This window comes from Antechinus flavipes, chromosome 2, assembly GCF_016432865.1.
Source record: "Antechinus flavipes isolate AdamAnt ecotype Samford, QLD, Australia chromosome 2, AdamAnt_v2, whole genome shotgun sequence".
Taxonomy (NCBI): Eukaryota; Metazoa; Chordata; class Mammalia; order Dasyuromorphia; family Dasyuridae; genus Antechinus; species Antechinus flavipes.
This window is the reverse complement of record NC_067399.1, coordinates 18,837,665-18,855,288: the sequence shown is the minus strand read 5'-3', so window position 1 is coordinate 18,855,288 and position 17,624 is coordinate 18,837,665. Positions and strand designations below refer to the sequence as shown.

Below are 17,624 nucleotides of genomic sequence, written 5' to 3'. Positions count from 1 at the left end.
AAATCTATGATCCTATAACCTAAGATCTGAGGGCAGCTAGATGGCACAATGGATAAAGCACTGGGCATGGGGTCATATATGACTTCAGATACTTACCATCTGTGTGACCCTGGACAAGCCACTTAACTCTGTCTCAGTTCCTCATCTGTGAGCTAGAGAACCATTCCAGTATCTCCACAAAGAAAACCTCAAATAGGATCACAAAGAGGTGGCCATGACTGAAAAATTGAACAACAAAAAGCCATGACCCATGGCATCTAATGGATGAGATGAAGCCAGACTGTGAAAAGCCCTGAATCCCGAGCAGAAATTTGATTTGGGAGAAAATTGGAAGCTGTAGTCCAATTGCATCCCTCCCTCTCCTCCAGTGTTCTTCTCCTTATTATTGTTTTAATCATGATTTTTTGCTATTTTCTTTTTAGTATAATAGGTACAATGGAAATCAAACGTTAATAAGAAATTTTCTTTTTGAAGTGATCAACTTCCTCAATGTGGTGAGTATCCTTTCCCCCAGGTAAGTTGTGTCCATTTGGGGTTTTGGAATTTTCTGGTAAGTATCTGACCAAGGAGGGAGAACCCAAGAAGAAGGGTGTCTGTCTCGGTCTCCTATCACCCATCCAGGGAATTTTGAAATAATTCTTCTTGGAAAAAAATGCAGAAGATATTGTTCACTTTTACTTTAATATTTCAATGGTTACATCACTTAATATATCAACAAGCCTTTAATGAATACCTATATCATGTCTTGCAGCGTGATATACAATGGGAATATACATGTAAAAAAGAAAGGAGGAGGGGTGGCTAGTTGGTGTAGTGGAGAGAGCACCAGTCCTGTATTCAAGAGGACCTGAGTTCAAATGTGACCTCAGACACTCAAGATTTCCTGGCTGTGTGACCCTGGGCAAGTCACTTAACCCTAATTGCCTGGGCAAAAAAACAAACAAATCAATAAATAGATAATGAACTAACCAAACAAACAAACAAGTAAATAAAGGAGAAAACAAGAACTTCTTAAGCACTTACTTTGTGCCAAGCCCTGCACTGAGGACTTTGTAAATATTATCCCCTTTGATCTTCAAAATCAGCCTGGTGGCAGGTGCTTTTGATATCACCATTTCACAGATAAGAAAATTGAGGCAAAAAGAGCTTAACTGACTTGCCCAGAATTAGAAAGATAATAAATGTCTGAAGATAAATTTGAACCCTGGTCTTCCTGCATGCAGGCCTGTACTCTACTGTACCACTTTTCTTCATTCAAATGATGAAAACAGTCCCTACTCTCAATGGTCTCAATAGTGTGAGCACCACCCCTCCATGACTCATACACACCCATGACCAAGAGCATTCCCCATTCACCTAATTTCATTATTCATTACAACCATTAATAATGTATTAAATATATGTTTAATAAACAATGATATGCTCTTTTTTCATAGCAATTCGTGCTTTACTAAACACTGTAGATTCCTTCTCTTTCTTACCTGATTCCCACAGCAGCAGCTTTGGAGGCCAGCCATTTGTCCAGAAACATCACCCCCAAAGTGTTCCATCTCTTCAAATGTCTCTATATGTACTAATGTGTATAAGTGTCTCTCCCTTTACCCCCACCCCTAGCAGAAGGTTCACTCTTGGAAGCAAGATCTGATCCTTGTTACTGTTTTAATTTATTTTTGTTCCTGTTTTATCTTTGTAACTGTGACACCCAACACAAAGCTTTCTGGGTAGTTTTGTTCAATCAATCCACAATTATATGTTACATCCCTACTGTGTGCCACAGCTATGCTAGATTGTAGGGATGGAAACAAAATAATATTTTTTTCTAATGGGAAATAAAAGAAATAGCTAGACCAAAGATGCTGTATGATTATAGCTAATAAATCCAACTCTAACCAAAGGAGTTAAATACAACAGAGCTTGGGAAGAAGGACACAAGCAGTGGGGGAATCACACAAGCCTGCACTTACAAGATACTATTTGAGTTGGATAATGAAAGGAAAGAGGGAGTACACTTCAGGGAGATGGGTCCAAAAACTTGAGGATAGAAGATAGCGTGTCCTGTGTAAGGAACAGAAAAAAAAAAACCCAAACAAACAAACTAAGGACTTGGGTGAAGGCTGGGGAGAAAGAGAGAGATGGACAGCAAAGAAAAAGCAGACAGAGATGGAGAGAAATTACTGGGATCTGCCCAAAACAATAAAAAAAGATAAGAATCCAACAAGTCAATTCAGCATTTTCAGCATCTCTGCCCACTTGGAGACAGGAAGCCAGTCATCCCTTGCTGATTGAAGGCAACCTTCCCAAATAACCTGACTTTTTTTTTTCAGTGAGACATTGCCCATGACCTGTGGATATCGAGATCTGTGGGAAGAAGTGAAGTACCCAGAGTTCCCAGTTTTCCCAGACATTTTCAGTCACAGAGATCATTGCTCTCTCCATAGATCTATAACACCTTGGATGTTCATGTGGCCTTGGTGGGAATGGAGATCTGGTCAGACACCAATAAGATCAGAGTGGAACCAGATATAGGGACCACCTACAATGCATTCTTGAACTGGCACCGCACCTGGAAGGGAAGGAAGCATAACCACGCTCAGCTGCTCAGGTGAGGAGTGAGTGTGTCAGGGCTGCTCAGTGACAGCAATCAGCCTCACCCCCAAAAGGACTTCTCTTTAACTCTTCACAAAGCCAATTATTCTGACAGTTGGTGTTCATCTCTGGGTATACAAGACTTTGTAGTGTAAAGAACGGGGAAGAGATATTACCTTCCTCAGATGTAAGATCCCAGGAAGCCTCGAACATGAGCATTAAAGTGGAACTCCTGGGTACTAGTCTTCTGAGGTTACCATGACTCTTAATTCTTGAGCTCAAAGAACAGGAGGGTCCTAAATGTGACTAGACCTTGCTGCAGGGTTATAAAATCCTAGATAAAGAGACTGAGATCCAGGGTGGTTCAGTGACTTGCTTAAAGTTATATTGGAAATAATAAACAGAAGTAGGATTTGAACCCAGGTCCCATGATTCCAGAGCTAATGCTCTTCCATTACATCCACGTTGACTGATCAATAACTCCATGGGGACATGGAGGAATAGGGGAAAACATATTTAATAGGGAATTATGGAATCTGGTTTCCATTCTTATCTCTGATGATTGTTAGCTTTGTGATAATTAAGTCACTTAAATTTGCTTGGTCACAGCTGTTTTCTCCTCTTCCTTCTCTTCTTCTCCTCCTCCTCCTCCTCATCGTCATTATCATCATCCTTATCCTCATCATAATCATCCTAGCTAGCATGTATATAGCATCTATATGTTAGGGCACTGGGGCCCTTCCTTCCCTCCTTTCTTCCTTTTTCCTCCCTTTGAAGAAGGGAGGGAGATGGATTGGATGAGTCATTATCTCATTTGATCCTCATAACATCCCTAGTGAGTGAAGGCTACTATTATCTCCATTTGGTAGATGAGACAAGTGAGACAAACAGAGGTATAAGTGACTTGATGAGGGTCACACAGCTAGTAACTGTTTGAGGTTCTATTAAACTCAGGACTTCCGGATTCTAGACCTAGTGCTCTATCCACTGTGCCATCTAGTTACAGGCTCTTAAGGTCAGTATTGTATAGGAGCAAGAACAGAAGATACCAGAGATCTGGGCTCTGTGACTAACTGGGCTTTGTGCACATTATTTAATTTCTGTAAGACTCAGTTTTATCATCTGTAAATTTTAACTAAGTATAACTATACAATTTATAGCACTTGGCTTTTGGGAACAAAAAGCACTTGGTAAACCTTAGAGTTTTCAGAAATAGGAGCAATTGTAGATGAAACACATATATCTATATTTATACATCTTTATTTCCTTCCTTCCTTCCTCTTTCTTTCTTTCTTTCTTTCTTTCTTTCTTTCTTTCTTTCTTTCTTTCTTTCTTTCTTTCTTTCTTTCTTTTTCTCTTTCTTTCTTTCTTTTTCTCTTTCTTTCTTTCTTTCTTTTTCTTTTTCTTTCTTTCTTTCTTTTCTTTTCTTTCTTTCTTTTTCTTTTTCTTTCTTTTTCTTCTTTCTTTCTTTCTTTCCTTTCTTTCTTTCTTCTTCTTTCTTCTTCTTTCTTTTTCTTTCTTTCCTTCCTTCCTTCCTTCCTTTTCTTTTCTTTTTTCCTTCCTTCCTTCCTTCCTTCCTTCCTTCCTTCCTTCCTTCCTTCCTTCCTTCCTTCCTTCCTTCCCTCCTTTCTTCCTTTTTCCTCCCTTTGAAGAAGGAAGGGAGATGGACTGGATGAACGGACTGACCTAATATCATATATAATAAGTGGCAGATCTGTGATCTAATCTATCAGTCAGGGGTATGTAATGAGCCCTAAAGATGAGAACAGAAAAAACAGTCCCTTTGAACATGAACATGAAGAAATGGAGCCAGATATTTAGACCTTTAGAATGTCATTATTGCTGTTGCTATTGTTGTTCTTCCTTTTCCTCCTCTTCCTTCTACTAATAACATGTGGTGGATATATTTACACATGGATATATTTATACATATACACATGCATGTGTATGTATGATTATATGAATGTATATATTTATATGTATAAATAAATATTGTGTGTGCATGTACACATATACCTTAAAGCTAACATTTCCTATTTGGGAATACTTTTCCCTCTGTAAAATAGCTTCATGTTACCTTCATGCCTAGAATCTGCTCAAATAAGCTTGAAATATGTAAAAAGTCCAAGAATCAAGAATGGTCATGTGCACATCTGTCTCTTTTTTACACAGTGGAATGGGTTTCAACAACAAGCGTGTAGGGTTTACAGCCCAAAACTCCATGTGCAATCCAAATTCTGTTGCAGTGATTGAGGTTTGTATAATGGGAATCCCAGTGGCTTTTTATTATATTCACTATCTGAGAAATGTTCTGCAAACAGTAGGTGCTCAGTAAATATTAGGGGAAGGAAGGAAGGAGGAAAGGAACGAAGGAAGTGAGGGAGGAAGGAGAAAAAGATGATAGAAGGGAAGGAAGGTGGGAGGAAGGAAGAAAGGAAGAAAGAAAAAACAAAGGAAAAGAAGAGGAAAGGAGAGAAGAGAAGAGAGGAGGAAAGAAGGAAGGAAACAAGGAAAGAGAAAAGGAAAAAAAGATGCCTTAGCCTAAGCCTAAGTTTTGGAATAGTTTGATGTAGGAATGACATAGAAAAGAAGATTAAGCAAAAGGGGAGATCCTATCATTATTACTTCAATAATGCATGATAAGAACATTAAAAATTACAAAACAAAACAAGGAGAGAGTTGTTACTAGTCAGGATTATGGAAGGAAGTAGCACTTCCTGTGGAATAGGAAGTTCAAGTTAAAAAAAAATTACACTTTTAGAAAGTGATCAAGTCACAATAACTCTGCAAAGTAGGTGGTTCAGGTATTGAAAGCTCATTTTATAATGGAGGAAACTGAGTCTCTAAACAGTTTAAGTCACTTACCCTTGATCTCCATAGCTGACAAATACCCTCAGCAGTATTTGAACCTGGGGAACTTACTCTTAGCATCATATTGCCTTTCAAAGTATACTCTACAATGATTTTGCTGTTCTAAAGGGCTTGGGCTTGGTTCAGCATCCATGGCAGATACAGATCCAATTAGGCTGGAGCAGTATGTTGACATCTGAGTTCTCTGGGACTCAGTCATTTGACCCTTCTTAGATGACAATGAAGAGAAGAGATCACTTTAGTTTGGACTAATTTCAAAGAGAATGATGAGCTCCTAAGACCAGTTACTGCTTTGCTTCTACTTCCCTCTTGGTACCTGACTTTATAGATGCTCAGTGATTATTTAATTGCCTCAAATAGGGACAGCTTGGTAGAGGGAAGAGTATGGTGAGAAAATCGATGTTCACATCTACATTTGTCTTACTCCTTGGATTAACTTGGGCAATTAAGAATTAATAGATCTCTTCTTCTTCTTCTTCTTCTTCTTCTTCTTCTTCTTCTTCTTCTTCTTCTTCTTCTTCTTCTTCTTCTGCTTCTTCTTCTTCTTCTTTTTCTTCTTCTTCTTCTTCTTCTTTTTAAATCTAGGCTTCACGGAAAAACAGTGTGACACTAGCAGGAGTAATGTCTCATGAGTTGGGCCATGTCCTTGGGATGTCTGATGTGAAACATTCTACCAAATGCCCCTCTGGGAGCTGTGTGATGAACGAATACCTGACGTGAGTCAGCCTCACTACCTGACAAAGGAGAGAAAAAAAAAACAATCAGTAAAGGGAGGTGGTGATGCTTGTGTACGTGTGTGTGTGTGTGTGTGTGTGTGTGTGTGTGTGTGTGTGTGTACACACATGCACAGGTAAGCCAATTATATCCCACTCTTCTCTTCTCCACCAGTCTCTCATAGACAACACCAGTCTTCTCTTTTCTACAAAGAAGGATTTAGATAATAACCTGGGTGATCTTTAGGCTCTCTAAACTTGAAGTCTAGGATTCCAAGATCATTCATTTATTCATTTGTTCATTCATCCTTCTATCCATTCATCAAACCACTCAAAAAGCATTTCCTAAATACTTCCTATGTACCAAACCCCATGCTATACTTTGAAGATCAAAACATAAAAATCAAACTCTGCTTGTCCTAAAGTAACTTACTTCTCTTGGGGTTGAGGTGGGGCAGCATGCCAGAGATATGGTAGAATGATGCATGCTAATTTAGGGTTGTATGCAGAGATCTAGGTTGTTCTCCATGTATTTTTGACTTTTATTTTAGACTTTTAATTTCACTGCTTTAAGGAACTCCCAAGAAATTCCCTTCCTTGCAGACTAACACCTGCTGCCCAAACTTACATTTTTAGAGGATTTCCTGGAACCCTGAGAGATTGTGACTCAACATATTCACACAATCTGTTTATATCAGAACTTAGACACAGGTCTTATTGACTGTGAAGCAAATCCTCCAGCCATTGCTCTACTGCTACCTCTCATATAATATACAGTGAATATACAAAGTTATTTTAAAGAGAGGAAGATATGAATAAAAGGAATCTGGAGTTAGTTGGAGCAAGATAGACATTTTATAGAAGATGGGAGTTGTGGTGAATCTTTATAGGAGCTGAGGATCCTCTAAGTTGGAGGAAGTAAATCTCAGATCTGTGGACCAGTCTGTAAAGTTAAGGTAATTTCATGCACTGGCTGAAACTAATGGCTGTAAATGTAAACTCTTTGGGATCCCCCAAATCTTACTCCAATTTCTTATCATACTTGAGGTATCCCTTGATTCTCAAAAGTTCTCTATGGATGGCTAGAGATTTCTGATGATGGAATAGATATGACATCTCAGTTCCCATCAGTATGGACAAAGAAGTCATTGACTTGAGTTTACATCCTCCTTTTGGCCCTTTTTAGTTGGGCAAATTAATTAACTTCCCTAGACCTAAGTTTCTTTATCTCTAAAATAAGGAAGTTGGACTAGGTGGTTTATGAAGTCTCTTTCAGCTTTACTCAAATCTCTTCCAGATTACTTTGATCTTCTTATTTGGACTATTATTATTGTAACTACATTGACCACTTTGGAAAGATTCAGATCCCAAGAGGAATCTTGTCTCTTTGAGCCCATGAAGAAATCTTGGCCCACAAAGTACAAAATTCCAAGGGCTTTCTTTTCCATGACTAATCATGGCTGACTGCTTATACCCAAAAGCCAGGTGAGATACATCCTAAATCCCCACTCAGCTTTTTTTTTTTTTTTTAATATCTCCTTTATCCACAGATCTAAATTCCCAAAAGATTTCAATGCAAACTCCCGCAAAGAATTTCACAATTACCTCTCATCTCGAAAACCAATGTGTCTACTGCAAGCTCCAGCCCCAGAAGATATAATAACCAATCCAGTCTGTGGGAATAAACTCCTGGAAGTAGGGGAAGACTGTGACTGTGGGAAATCCAAGGTATCTCCCATTTTTTTCCTCCCATTTTTCTTAAGTCTAATTTGGCTCTGCAAAAGACTTTAATAATTATGCTGGGGGATGATGGCATCGAATTTCATTATGATAATATAAATCTGAGAATACAAAGAAAGCAAAAACACCATTTTCATCATCAATGAGTTTACATTCTAAAGAGGGAAAATATATACATAATTGTATGTATATACATATATACATATACATAATATATACATTGTACATGCAGGATTTATACATAGTTTTATATGTATACATAATATATAAACTATATACATGGAAGCTATATGATGGTATAAATGAAAGCTGATCTCAGGGGTAGTATAAGTGAGGAGAAGGGAGAGAAGGGAAAGAGAAATGAGGGGAAGAAAAAGAAAAGTGGGGGAGAAGAGGGGAGGGAGGAGAAGAGAAGAGAGGAAAGGAAAAGGGAGGAATAGGAGAAATGGGGGGGAAGGGAAGGAGAGGGAAGGGGAATAAGAAGTGAGGGAAGGGGAAAGAGAAATGAAGGAAGAGAAAAAGAAGGGAAGAGAAAAAAGAGAGAAAAGAAGAAGAGAGGGGGAAATTGGAAAAGATTTCTAGTGTCTTATTTCAGATGAGTCTTGAAGGAAATCAGAGAAATTAGCAGATGTAGGTGAAGGAGAGCATTCTGGGCATGGGGAATAAGCAATTCAAAGGCAAGGAGCTGAGAAATGGAATATCACTTAGAAAGAATAGTGATAAGCTCATGTAATGGGATCACAGAATTTTCATGGAGATGAGTGAATTATAAGAAGACTAGAAACCTAGGCAGAGTCCTAGCTGTAAAGAAAGATAGTCAAGGAAAATATATGAGCAATATGATTTTTTTTTTTTTTTTTTTTTTTTTTTTTAGTAAAGCATGAATGGTTCAAATCCCACTTGATACTTAGCTACCTATGTAATCAATTGGGCAAGTCGCTGGGCCTCAGTTTACTTTATCAAATGACAGTGTTGAACTAGGTGATCCCCGAGGTCCTTTTCATCTCTTATTTTCTAATCCAATGGTTCTAACAGAACCCAAACAGAAGAATTATGTCTAATTAATCTAATTTCTGGTGTGTTTGTGTATTTGTCCAAGGAATGCACAAATTCTTGCTGCGATGCCCAGACGTGCAAATGGAAGCCCGGAGTCCCATGTGAAAGAGACACTGCAATGAGTCCAAGGTAAGACCATCTCCTTATTCACTCCCTTTTTCTTTAACTTTCTGCTGATCAACAAGTTGTGGATAAAGTCAAACTATCATTCTGATCCTTCCCTTTCTTCAAGATCCAACTCAAGTGAGGCCTTCTCTCAGATTTTTTCAAACGGAAGAAGCTGCTCTGTCCCAGAATACTTCCTAAACATTTTGCTCGGACCTGTGTCTTTCATTCTCTTAGTTAGATATGGCCAGGTCTGAAACCACATGGCAGAAACAAGAAGCCACTAGACTTGGAATTGCAGGAAAAATCTGAGTTCACATTCCACCTGAGGTTTTTGCTTATTGTATGACCCTGGAAAAGTATCTTGACCGCTCCTGACCTCAGTCTTCTCATCTGTAAAGTGAGGATAATCTTAGCAGCTACCTCACAGGATTAAAGGAGATAATGATGATGAATATAACAATGATACTAATGTTAAATCTTTGCTCTAAAGCCGATATAAATGTTAGCTCTACCTTTCTCTTTAGTTTCCAAATTTCTGAAACAAGATATAAGCTCCATGAGGATATGATTTTTTTCCCCCTTTGTCCCCCCAGAACCCAATCCAGATATTTGTTGAATTGAATTGTTGGATTAAGGACAGGTAGTGAGTTTTATTTAACCTTCATTTCCCCAAGAATGATTTTATATATTTTAGGTTCTTAATTAAAGCACATGCATTTGGAATGGACTGGATTGTAATGGATGAGGACACTTTCTGTAATTGGTGCCATCATCTGCCAAACCACCAAGAGTCACAAGTTTAGGGATAATTTTGATTGTCACAAGTTTAGGGATAGTTTTGATTCTTCTTATTCTCTCATCTCCCATTTTCCAATCATTTCCCCAGTTTTAGCATTCTATTCCATTGTTTGTATTCCTAGTACCATCACTTTGTGCAAATCCTTAGATCAGTCAGTCAAGATGAACAGTCCAGGGATTGAGTTAATGGTTGGGGACAAAAAAAAGGCAAGTGATGGTTCTTGCCCTTAAGGAGCTTTTGTTCTAATAGGGAAGCAACATGCAAACAGCAAATATGAAAATGCTATAGACAGGATAAATAGGAAATAATCAAGAAAAAGAAGGCACAGAATCAAAAGAGGTCAGGAAGAGCTTCCTTTGGAGGATGGGGTTTTAGCTGAAAATTGGAGGAAGCCTGGAGGTGGAAGTGAGGAAGAAGAATGTTTCAGGTGTGAGCGATATCCTGGGCAGATGTCCAGAACTGAGACGTGTTTATGGAACAGCCAGGAGGACAAGGTCTCTTAATAGAAGAGAATACAGGAGGAATGGAAGGAAGAAGAAGATTGGGAAAGTGTGTTGTGTTAGAGAAAGGGTCTAGGTTATGAAAACTTTGAACTACAAAGTCCCATCTGGACTAATGCTATGGCTTCCTCACTGATCTCCTGCCCTCTAGTCTTGGCTCCCTCCAATCCATCCTCTATTTTGCTGCTAGAATAATTCTCCCTAAAGTAACATCAGTTTATGGCACTTCTTTGCTTAAAACCTTTCAATGCTTCTCTATTGTTGATTGAATAAGCTTCAAAATCCTTAGAATGATGTTCAAGGCTTTCCAGAGTCAGGACTGACTTTTGGTCTCATCATTCTCCCTTTCATTTTCTCAACAATCCAGGCAAACTACTCTACTTACTCTTTCATGGATATGTTGCAAAGCTTCCTGAATTTCTGCCTTTGTCTGTCCCACTTTCTCTATGGGAGGGATGGAATGTTGCTCATCCCCTAAGGCTCAACGCAAATGACTCACAAGTGAAACTTTCCTTGATTAGCCTTTTAAGGTGTAAAATTACTTTCCTTTTTGCTTTTGTGAGTTGACCTTCCAAAGGACTTTGTTTATACTACCCCTCTGCCTCTACCACTTTCAATTTTTAAATGCATTTTTGTATACACTCATCACCCCCATTAAATTGCCACCAAAATGCACACAATTAAACAAATGAATACATTGGAAAGAAGGTGGAATTGCACCACTTTCTCACATTATTCTTCCTAACTCACTCTACATTTCAAACATTGATCTACTTAGTATTTTCTGTATTATATGTATCGTTATTATACTTTTGCATAAGCTGTGTCCCTTACCTGTCTACCCTTTTTCCTAAACTGCTTCTTGGAATCTCAATTAACTCCCTTCAAAACTCAGCTCAAGAGCTAATTATTCCATGAGCCTTTTCTTAATCCTTCCAATTTTAAATGACTTTGGATATATTTTGAATCAAATCATCTCTGTCTATATTGTTTTATCACTGGGAGAATGTAAGCTCTCTGAGGGCAGGAACCATTTAAAAAAAAAATTGTATCCCTCTAGTCTAACACTGTAGCTGATATGTGATAATTACTTAATAAAAGCATGTTAAAAACAATATAATACTTCTCTGACTAATTCTAACTAATATTTGCATGGTATGAATATGTTATTGTCATCCTTTGACCATTTCTCAATTTACCCAGTTACATTTAAAACCAGTAAGCATCAAGATACTTATCCATCTTTAATTGAATTTCTTATTGTTATTATTCTAATTGAATTTCCTATAGGTCTAGTTCTAAGTTTTTCAAATCTTAAAACTAAATATAAATGTTTGTTATTATTACTATTAATCATATTAATAATTTAAAATATCTGCACTTTTCTTAGTCCCTTAACTCCAGGTCTTTTTGCTACTTTATAGTAAATGACTTTGCCTCATAGTTCATTAAAAATGTATGTTCCTCCTCCTGGAACCCCAAATATTTCTAACTCTACCCAGCTTCTCTGGCTTCTCTTTAATTTTCAGAGAATGAATTGTTCTGCCTCCTTGCCAAGGTAAACATGTACCTTTATTTGTATCATTTATCTTCTACTTTCTCTGCGATTTCATGCCATTACTAATCCCATTGACATGTCCAACCAACCAAAAAACATATTAAACATTTGTGTTCTGCTAGGCATTAGGCCAGATACTAAAGTTACAGGAACAAATATGTATCAGATGCTACTCTCAATGGGCTTAGTGAGGCAGTAGGTTGGTAATTATTGTAGAGGGAAGAAAATGGAAGCCCACATTTCCATCATAGTAGAGAGCAATTTATGTGTAAAGGAAAGATTCTTTTCAAAGTGTTATGAGCAATTTTGGAGGCAAATATTTGTTTCATGTCTTTCTAATCACTTATCTCTCCTCTAATTAGCTCCTTCCTTAAAATATTTTATTTGTTTAATATTCAATATTTATCTAGTTACATTTTTATTTTTTAATTTTATTTTATTTTAAAAAAATTTTATTAACACTTTTTACTTACAAAGCATATGCATGGGCGATTTTTCCAACACTGACCATTGCATAAACTTTTGTTACAAATTTTCCCCTCCTTTCCCCGCCCCGTTCCCGATCTGGCAGGCAATTTAATACATGTTAAATATGTTGTAACACATGCTAGATCCAATACATGTATACGTATTTATACAGTTATCTTGTTGTGCAAGAAAAATCAGATCAAGAAGGAAGAAAAAGAAAAACTGAGAAAGAAAACAAAATGCAAGCCAATAACAACAGAGAGAGTGAGAATGCTATGTTATGCCCCACACTCTGTTCCCATGGTTCTCTCTCTGGTTGTAGATAGCTCTCTTCATCATTGCACAAGTGAAATGGCCCAAATCATCTCAATGTTGAAGAGGTTCTCTTCAATGTCCATAAAAATTGATCACCATATAGTCTTGTTGTTGCCATATATAATGATCTTTTGGTTCTGTTCATTTCACTCAGCATCAGTTCATGTAATTCTCTCCAGGCCTTTCTGAAGTCATCCTCTTGATCATTTCTTATAGAACAATAATATTCCATAACATTCATATACCATAAATTATTCAGCCATTCTCCAACTGATGGGCATCCACTCAGTTTCCAGTTTCTTCCCACTACAAACAGGGCTGCCACAAACATTTTTGTACATGATGGTCCCTTTCCCTTGGTTAGAATCTCTTTGGGATATAAGCCCAGTAGAAACACCGCTGTATGTAAAAAAGGTATGCACAGTTTTATAACTTTTTAAGCATAGTTTCAAATTGCTCTCCAGAATGGTTGGATCTGTTCATAGTTTCACCAACAATGTATCAGTGTTCCAGTTTTCCCACATTCCCTCCAACATTCGTCATTATCTTTTCCTGACATCTTAGCCAATCTGACAAGTATATAGTGGTATCTCAGAGTTGTCTTAATTTGCACTTCTCTGATCAACAGTGATTTGGAGCATCTTTTCATGTGGCTACAAATAGTTCCAATTTCTTTATCTGAAAAATTTCTATTCATATCCTTTGATCATTTATCAATATACCCAGTTACATTTCTTCTTCTTCTTCTTCTTCTTCTTCTTTTTTTTTTACTTTTGAGTTACATATATACTCCTTTATCCCCATCCACAGTTCCATTAGGAAACCACATGTGTCTATGCAAAACATTTCCATTAAAGTCATGTTGTGAAAGAAAACATAGATATAGCCTATTTTAAAAATCATTAAGAAAAATGAAGTTAAATGGAAGAGAGGGGGTTAAGGACAGGGATAATGGGAGGAGAGAGTGAGAGAGAGGGAGAAATAAAGAGAGAGGAAAGGAGAGAAAAAGGAGAGGTCAATATCTATTCAGACACATTCAGTTTCTTCTCTGGATATGGTTAAGATTTTTCATTATAAGTCCTTCAGAGTAGTTGTGGATCATTGCGAGAATAGCAAAGTCATTTATAGCTGATTATTCCAGAATATTGCTATTAACTTTGTATATAGTATATTTCTCTTTGCTTGAAAGACTTTCCAGGTGCTTTCCCCCCCCAAGCACGTCCTGTTTCTCACTTCCCATAATTCAACAATATTCCTTGACAATTGCATATCACATTTATTCAACTATTCTTTAATAGATGGACATCTCAATTTCTAATTTTTTTCCTCAGAAGAGAGTTAGTACAACTATTTTTTGTACATATAGTTATTCCCCCCCCTTTAATTTTTTTTTTTTTGGTATTCACACCTAATAATGATATTGTTAGATCAAAAGATATGCATAAATTTATAGCCCTTTGGGAATAGATCATATGTTTTCATCACTTATCAATTGGGGCATGAGTCTTTTTTTTTTTTTTTAATAAATTTGACTCAGTTCCTTCTATGTTTGAGAAATAAGGTTGTCATAGAAACTTGCTTCAAAATTCTTTTCTACAATCAACTTTTTGACCAATTCAAAGACACAAACAAAAAAGAATGAAAGCATGTCCAGGTCTCTTCTCTTTTAAAATCAAATGTCAAGAACATTCTTCTTCTTAAAATGCCATCCCCTGGTAGTGCCATCTTATCTCTCCCCTCCTTTTCACTTCTAAAAAAATAGACACCCTTTGCATACTCAGTTTTTTTCTCCATTTGCCTCTTCTTAGCAAACAGTCTTCTATCTGGATGAATTTGCTCAAACTGGTCTCTCCCAACATCACCAATGATCTAAGTGACAAACCCAATAGTTGTTTTTTTTTTTTCCCCTCAATTCTCATCCTTTTGAATTTTCTACCTCATCTATCAACCATCTCCATCTTTATTATTATTATTATTATTATTATAGCTTTTTATTTATAAGTTATTTATAAGTTATATGCATGGATAAAGCCATCTCCATCTTTCTGGAAACTGTTTACTCTTTTCGCTTCTCTAATGTAGGGGTCTCTGATTGTTTGCCACTCTACATTCTAAGTCCTTCTTTGGCTCCTTTGAAGGTGAATTTTCCAATTTCCATTCCCTAAGTTGGAATATCCTTTAAGTCTGTCCTGTGTCTTCTTTTCTTTGTTCTCAATCCCCTCTCCCAATGATGTCTTCAATTTCCCCATGATAAATTATTATCTCTATACAGGTGACTTACAGACTCCTATATCTATCCCTATAACCCATCAGCCCCACATTCATTTGCCCAATGTAAGCTCTAATGATCCCTCAAACTCATAAGGTACAAAAAAGAATTCTGTACCTCCCTCTTGAAGGCTTTCCCTCATCTCAAAATCCACATTTCTTTTGATGGTACCAAGTCTCCTGGTCTATTCAGGTTCAAATTCTGCATGTAACTATTGGTTCATCACTGCCCTTCACCCCCTATTCAATACCAGGGACAATGACAGAATTTATTTTCTTTGACTATGTTCATTGGTTACAGGAGTTTTCTTGTCTCTGTCCCTCCATCCCAGACATAGAGAATGGAGGGGGGGTGGGAATTTTGATTATTGAAAACAGAATTTCTATTAAGCTTTGAACTTGTCAATTTCTAGAATAGTTCCTTGTTCTTTTCCTGACTTGCCACAGTGATGGGATTGGAATAGGTAATTTCTAAAGTCATTTCAGATATATTAGTACCTATGACCACATATGCCCTTAGGCATTATAAAATTTTCCCTGTTCCCCAAAACTAAGAAGTCACCCCTCTCTCCTATCTTCCTCATGGTACTTCATATGAATATCTCATCACTTTCTGGTTTCATATTTATTCATGGATGTCCCTTGTCCCTTTTATTAGATTGTACAATCCTGGAGGGCATAGATTAGGTCATTTTTATGATGCATTTTAGTTTCCATGAAAATGACATCTGATACCCAAAGAGAATTATCTTCATTTCCACCACCACCATCAGCAGCAGCAGCCTCACTAGCAGCAACAATAGCAAGCATAGCATAAACATCTTAATCATAAGCAAAGAGCATCGGATCCCATGCCAAATTCGTTATTCATTCAATTAACCACCATTTCAATAACAACCATTTTGACAATAATAAAAATAAATATATGCGGCTAGTGAGTTATTTTCAATTTCAATTCTTCATGACCCCATTTGTGATTTTCTTGGCAAAGATACTGGATTTTTTTTTTTTTTTGAGCTTATTTTACAATGAGGAAATTGAGTCAGTAAATTGACTTGTCCAGGTAACTAGTATGTGTCTGAGGCCAGATTTGAAATCAGAAGATGAGTCTTTCTGACTCTATCCTCTGCTCCTTTGTCTATTTAGTATTTTCAGTCACACAATGCTTTGCATACATGGTTTCACTGGAGATACAAACATACAAGGTAGATGCTTTATTAACATTCATTTGCAGATGAGGAAACTGAGTTATGGAGAAATAAAGTGAATTATCCAACTGTCAGGATCACTGTGAGAAGTCAATTCTTCCTGACTTCCTGAGTTCAACACTCTCTTTTATCCTAAGACCTTTAGTATCATGGCTTGTTTTGATATAGATCTGTGTTAAGAAAACATAGTGTGAAAACTCCATCCATCCTTGCAAATACAGTGTCCAATTATATTTTGTAGTTTCTTACAATCACTCAACATACTTATATGATTGTCTTTGCCCTCCTTCAAAAGAAAAAAAAGGTTATCTTGTTGTTGTTGTTGTTGTTTTTTTGTTTGTTTGTATCCCAGTACTTAGCACATTGTTTGGAACATAGTGAACACTTAATAGAATGTTCCCATTCATTTGTTCATTTATGCATTTATTCATTCACCAAGACTATTTACATGACTTGTCCAACTCACCAATCCTGTAAGTGTTGTAGGCAGGATTTGAATGCATTTTCCTTCACTTGAGGTCCATTGGGGGTTTGGCAGTTTTCCTTCCCTGACACTTTTTTTTTTTCTGAGGCAATTGGGGTTAAGTGACTTGCCCAGGGTCACACAGCTAGGAAGTGCTAAGTATCTGAGACCAGATTTGAACTCAGGTCCTCCTGACTTCAGGGCTGGTGCTCTATCACCTAGCTGCCCCTTTGTCACTTTCACAGAATTGAATTTGACCATAACTCCTCGAGAAGTAGAAAAATAAATAAAATGAATTTAATAAGCACTTAACAATGAATTATGTACTGTGCCAAGAGTAAAGTATGGCCATTAGAGCAAAGATAGCCCTGGTTCTCAAGGAGTTTTAATTGTAATGGGGATGAGGGGTAGGAAACAAAAGGGGGAATGCTGACAACCAAGCAGGGGTATTGGTTTGGAAAGCTGCCCAGCTGGTATTAGAGCTAGAGGAACAGATTCAGGGCAAACCTGGATTTGATCATGGTTCCTGAACAGGTGAGTAAGTGGGAGGCAGGGATGGGAATAATGGATGGAATTGGATCCTTGTATGGACTTAGCTCAAACAGGAGACGTTTTCCAATTTCAGAAGCTGCTACTTCTAGTACCTTTTCCTACCAGAGTGTTTTCCATTTACTTGTGTGTGTGTGTATATATATGTATATGTATATACACACACGCACGCACAAAGTAAATAATATATATTATATAAAACATATATAATATAATATATATATACATATATATATATATATATATATATTTTACTCAATTATTTAAATATTGTTTTCTCAACAAGAATGTGAGCTCCTTAAGGGTAGGGACTGTTGTGAGATAAGTGTCTATGAGTGTGTGTGTGTGTGTGTGTGTGTGTGTGTGTGTGTGTGTTTTCCCCCCTTTCTTCATATCTTCATATCCTCAGCTCTTAGCACACT

At 37.1% G+C, this 17,624-nt stretch overlaps 1 protein-coding gene across 2 annotated transcripts in view; it reads left to right on the top strand.

Moving 5' to 3' along the window:
* The window catches only part of ADAMDEC1 (ADAM like decysin 1), a 33,171-nt gene that overhangs the window by 14,849 nt on the left and 698 nt on the right, over positions 1–17,624 (top strand). The window contains exons 8-14 of one of the 2 annotated variants that reach the window (XM_051974166.1): positions 423–494; positions 2,439–2,602; positions 4,759–4,840; positions 6,043–6,173; positions 7,721–7,898; positions 9,010–9,095; positions 9,199–11,495. In XM_051974166.1, coding sequence (XP_051830126.1) covers positions 423–494; positions 2,439–2,602; positions 4,759–4,840; positions 6,043–6,173; positions 7,721–7,898; positions 9,010–9,095; positions 9,199–9,328 — 843 coding nt within the window. In that variant the 3' untranslated portion in view covers positions 9,329–11,495. Of the gene's footprint in view, positions 1–422; positions 495–2,438; positions 2,603–4,758; positions 4,841–6,042; positions 6,174–7,720; positions 7,899–9,009; positions 9,096–9,198; positions 11,496–17,624 lie in introns of those variants that run through there. The other variant, XM_051974165.1, reaches the window with a different exon arrangement.